This window comes from Myotis lucifugus, unplaced genomic scaffold (genome assembly GCF_000147115.1).
Source record: "Myotis lucifugus unplaced genomic scaffold, Myoluc2.0 scaffold_208, whole genome shotgun sequence".
Taxonomy (NCBI): Eukaryota; Metazoa; Chordata; class Mammalia; order Chiroptera; family Vespertilionidae; genus Myotis; species Myotis lucifugus.
In genome coordinates this window covers 997,921-1,001,906 of record NW_005871256.1, presented here as the reverse complement: position 1 = coordinate 1,001,906, position 3,986 = coordinate 997,921, and the positions used below count along the sequence as shown (strand labels likewise).

Here is a 3,986-nt window from a genome sequence, read left to right as displayed (position 1 = left end):
GGAGCTGCGCGGAGCCAGGGGTTCGGAGGAGCCAGGCGTGTATTTTCAGCTGCGCCTCAGCCCCAAAATGTGACTGTAATTGACTAGCTGGGGGAGGCCCCCAGGCTCTGGATGGAAAGCGTAGGATACGCTCAAAGCCACCGCTTTCCATGGGAATTGAAGGGCCAGCTGGTGGCAATGACAGTGACCTGGAGCGAGGGGGTCAGCAGACAGCCGTAGAGAGCAAGCGGCTCCTTCCAAGGGGGTGACTTGGGAGCCGGGGGCAGGCTCCTGCCACTCCGTGGTGCAGCCCTCGCAGAGAACGCCAGTGAGGTCCTGCACCCAGGGCAGCAAGGGGCCGCCTGACCCCTGACCGCTGACCCCTGCTTAGGAGCTTGGGGGACATCAGAGCCCCCCGTGCTCTCCCCGGAAGATGAGGACTCTGAACACCTCCACCGCCTCCACCATGGACAGGGCCGGGCTGGTGGTGCAGAGGGACTTCTCCTTCCGCGTCCTCACCGCCTGCTTCCTGTCGCTGCTCATCCTGTCCACCCTCCTGGGGAACACGCTGGTCTGTGCCGCCGTCATCAGGTTCCGGCACCTGCGGTCCAAGGTGACCAACTTCTTCGTCATCTCCCTGGCCGTATCGGACCTCCTGGTGGCCGTCCTGGTCATGCCCTGGAAAGCGGTGGCCGAGATCGCCGGCTTCTGGCCCTTTGGGTCCTTCTGTAACATCTGGGTGGCCTTTGACATCATGTGCTCCACGGCGTCCATCCTCAACCTCTGCGTGATCAGCGTGGACAGGTACTGGGCCATCTCCAGCCCCTTCCGCTACGAGAGGAAGATGACCCCCAAGGCGGCCTTCATTCTGATCAGCGTGGCGTGGACCTTGTCTGTGCTCATCTCCTTCATCCCCGTGCAGCTCAGCTGGCACAAGGCGAAGCCCACCGGTCTCTCCGAGGGCAACGCCACGTCCCCGGGTGAGACCATAGACAACTGTGACTCCAGCCTGAGCAGGACCTATGCCATTTCCTCCTCCCTGATAAGCTTCTACATCCCTGTGGCCATCATGATTGTCACCTACACCAGGATCTACAGGATCGCCCAGAAGCAAATCCGGCGCATCTCGGCCTTGGAGAGGGCGGCGGTCCACGCCAAGAACTGCCAGACCACGACGGGCAACGGGAAGCCCGTGGAGTGTGCGCAGCCCGAGAGCTCCTTCAAGATGTCCTTCAAGAGGGAGACAAAGGTTCTGAAGACGCTGTCGGTGATTATGGGGGTGTTTGTGTGCTGCTGGCTGCCCTTCTTCATCCTGAACTGCATGGCGCCCTTCTGCGGGACCGGGGAGACCCAGCCCTTCTGCATCGACGCCATCACCTTCGACGTGTTCGTGTGGTTTGGGTGGGCTAATTCCTCCTTGAACCCCATCATTTACGCCTTTAATGCCGATTTCCGGAAGGCATTTTCGACCCTCCTGGGATGCTACAGACTCTGCCCTGCGACCAATAATGCCATAGAGACGGTGAGCATCAACAACAACGGGGGCGCGGTCTTCTCCAGCCATCACGAGCCGCGAGGCTCCATCTCCAAGGACTGCCACCTGGTGTACCTGATCCCACATGCCGTGGGCTCCTCCGAGGACCCGAAGAAGGAGGAGGCAGGCGGAACAGCCAAGCCCCCGGAGCGGCTGTCCCCGGCCCTGTCTGTCATCTTGGACTATGACACGGATGTCTCCCTAGGAAAGATCCAGCCCATCACACAAAATGGACAGCACCCAACCTGAACTCCGAGGGGACTCCTGCCAGCCATGCTCACCCCCAAAGCGAGAGGGGGTCTCTGGGGCTTGCTGTGAATAGCGAAGGGGTGGTGAGACTCGGGGTGTCAGGCGAGCCTTCCTCTGCTGCTTTTCTTCCAACACAACTAACTCTATTTAAACATACATCCCGGTGTGTTTTCTGTGTTCTTCCCGGTGAATCAAAGAGCCACACATGTTGAGGCGAGGGCTCACAAGGGACGTGTCTTTGGCTCCAAACTTATTTTTAGAAACGGATTCTTTATCTTAGGACTCAAAAATAAGGCAAAGAATCCACGGTGAGCTGCTTCACTTAACAATTAAACCTTTCTGGGAAGGCAGTGAGGAGGGTTGAGTGGGCCGTGTGCTAACAGGTGCTAACGGTGGTCGGAGCACAGCTCTCCTAGCATGAAGGTAGGTGCCCGCCTTCCTCAATGATTCCTCCAAAATAATTGAGCCTTAGAGTGCGACTGCGATTGTTGTTTTTGTTGTTGTTGTTGTTTTTTCAGAACTGAGAGATGCTTTGTGTATATTGCTTTTATTTATTTATTGTACTATATGGATATTTTTAACTTATTATAATAAATCTATATTTATCATATTTAACAGGACACACGAATGAGTTATCTGAGACCTTCCAGTCACATTTTTGTCCCCTTAACTAGCACTTTATAAGCCAAGGGAACAAGCACGCGGACTCTCTGAGATCCTCAGTGCCCGTGTGTCACTCCCAGCAGCACAGCCAAGACCGATAGGAGGGAGCCTGTGCTGATTCCGTAAAACCCACGGGCATAGTAAAGACGAGGTGAGAGCTGACAGATGCTGGGAACGTTTGTCCCCCTAGACATTGTGAGAAACTTCAGAAAGCGTAGCTACCACTGTTTTCAGAACCTTTTAAGCGACCGAGACCTGCAGTTCTGTAAATACCTTTTCAAAAGCCAGCGTAAGAAGCCAGCTCGAACTGTGTCATCTTAGTGGTAGTACAGAGCACATGCCACTTTCTACTTCTGTAAAATAACCGGCCCTCTCATGTCTTCTCTCAGCCCACGTGTCAGAGAGCTTTTCTGAGCCAGACAGGGGCTGTCCTGGCTCCGTGTGCCGTGCGGACGGCGGGTCTCCTCGCTCCCGCGCCCGGCAGCCGCCCCCGTGGACAGAGGGCGCGTCCCGCCCCTCCTCTCACCAGGACAGACCACGGCTGCTTCTGTAGTGCTTTCATCTGCATTTAGAATCGCTTTTTTAAAAGTCTAAATGTTAATGGTATCCTAACAACTAGTGCCTCATGATCACTCTCCGGTAAGACACTTCTTTTGGAAAAAAACAGGAGACCCTGCTCTCTGGGCGTGTCAAGCATCCCAGAGCCGCCAGTATCTCTTTTGACAAACGCGAGCCCTCCCTCCGCGCTCTGGGTCACGCTCCTCTGTCACCAGCAGGACTGTAAGACACCTCCTGGTCACCCTCGCGAGATGCTGATCCACGCGGGGCATGTTGAGGGAATTTCTGTGCAGCGTTGACAGCGTTTCCTGGCGGGTAAGCCGTGGACTTGCCGTGCAGATGAAGCGGGGAGCGGGGAGCACGCTGCTGGCCGTGACCTCCCGCGGCAGGTCCGTGTGGCGTGTGCATTGTGGATGTTTCCTACCTGGACTGCTGTATGCTTTCTTACATCTAATAAAACTATTTTGTGAACTCACATCAGCCCCGAATGAGCCGTGTTGCATTTGTTAAATGTGCTTTAGAGACAAAAACATGTCAGCCCCGCGAGTAAGGAAATGAGGGCATTTTCAAGGCTCTGTCACTTTTCTTCTTTTTAATGCATGTCACGGTGGCCTGTCATCATTTAAGCAGGAGATGTCTTTGATTCGGGCTACATACTCTTGTTTCCTTCTGCCTTAAGGACTTTTCTTTTCTTTTTCTTTTTCTTTTTTTAAAGAAACCCTTCCTTATTAGAGGAATTACTCTACTTTTCATTTCACAGATTTGAACGATTCCTAAAAACCTCTGCTTTTGCTTTCAAAGTGCCCAGGGACTTTAGACGATGGAAACATCACAGAGAAGGCTGTGGCTGCTGTCGGCTTGGTTTGGATTCTTACTGATGATAGCCACAGTGTGTAGTGTTTGTTTTAAGAATAAATAGAACAGGAGGGTTTTTTTGTTTTTTTTTTCCTGGAGAAAATGTACCGGTTGTAATGCTGGGCTTAGCAAATGTCTTCCTGAGCAC

General features: G+C 53.8%; 1 protein-coding gene across 3 annotated transcripts; it reads left to right on the top strand.

The window, feature by feature from the left end:
• DRD1 (dopamine receptor D1) lies at nucleotides 1-3,463 on the top strand. 3 transcript variants are annotated; one of them, XM_023761451.1, is made up of 2 exons: nucleotides 1-2,070; nucleotides 2,381-3,463. In XM_023761451.1, the coding sequence occupies exon 1, from the start codon at nucleotides 413-415 to the stop codon at nucleotides 1,760-1,762; it is 1,350 nt and encodes a 449-aa protein (XP_023617219.1). In that variant the 5' UTR covers nucleotides 1-412; the 3' UTR covers nucleotides 1,763-2,070; nucleotides 2,381-3,463. The 3 variants fall into 3 exon arrangements, with proteins under 3 accessions (XP_023617219.1, XP_023617218.1, XP_023617221.1); XM_023761450.1 differs by having other exon boundaries at nucleotides 1-2,185; nucleotides 2,815-2,865; XM_023761453.1 differs by having other exon boundaries at nucleotides 2,815-2,831.
• Nucleotides 3,464-3,986: the final 523 nt, after the last annotated feature.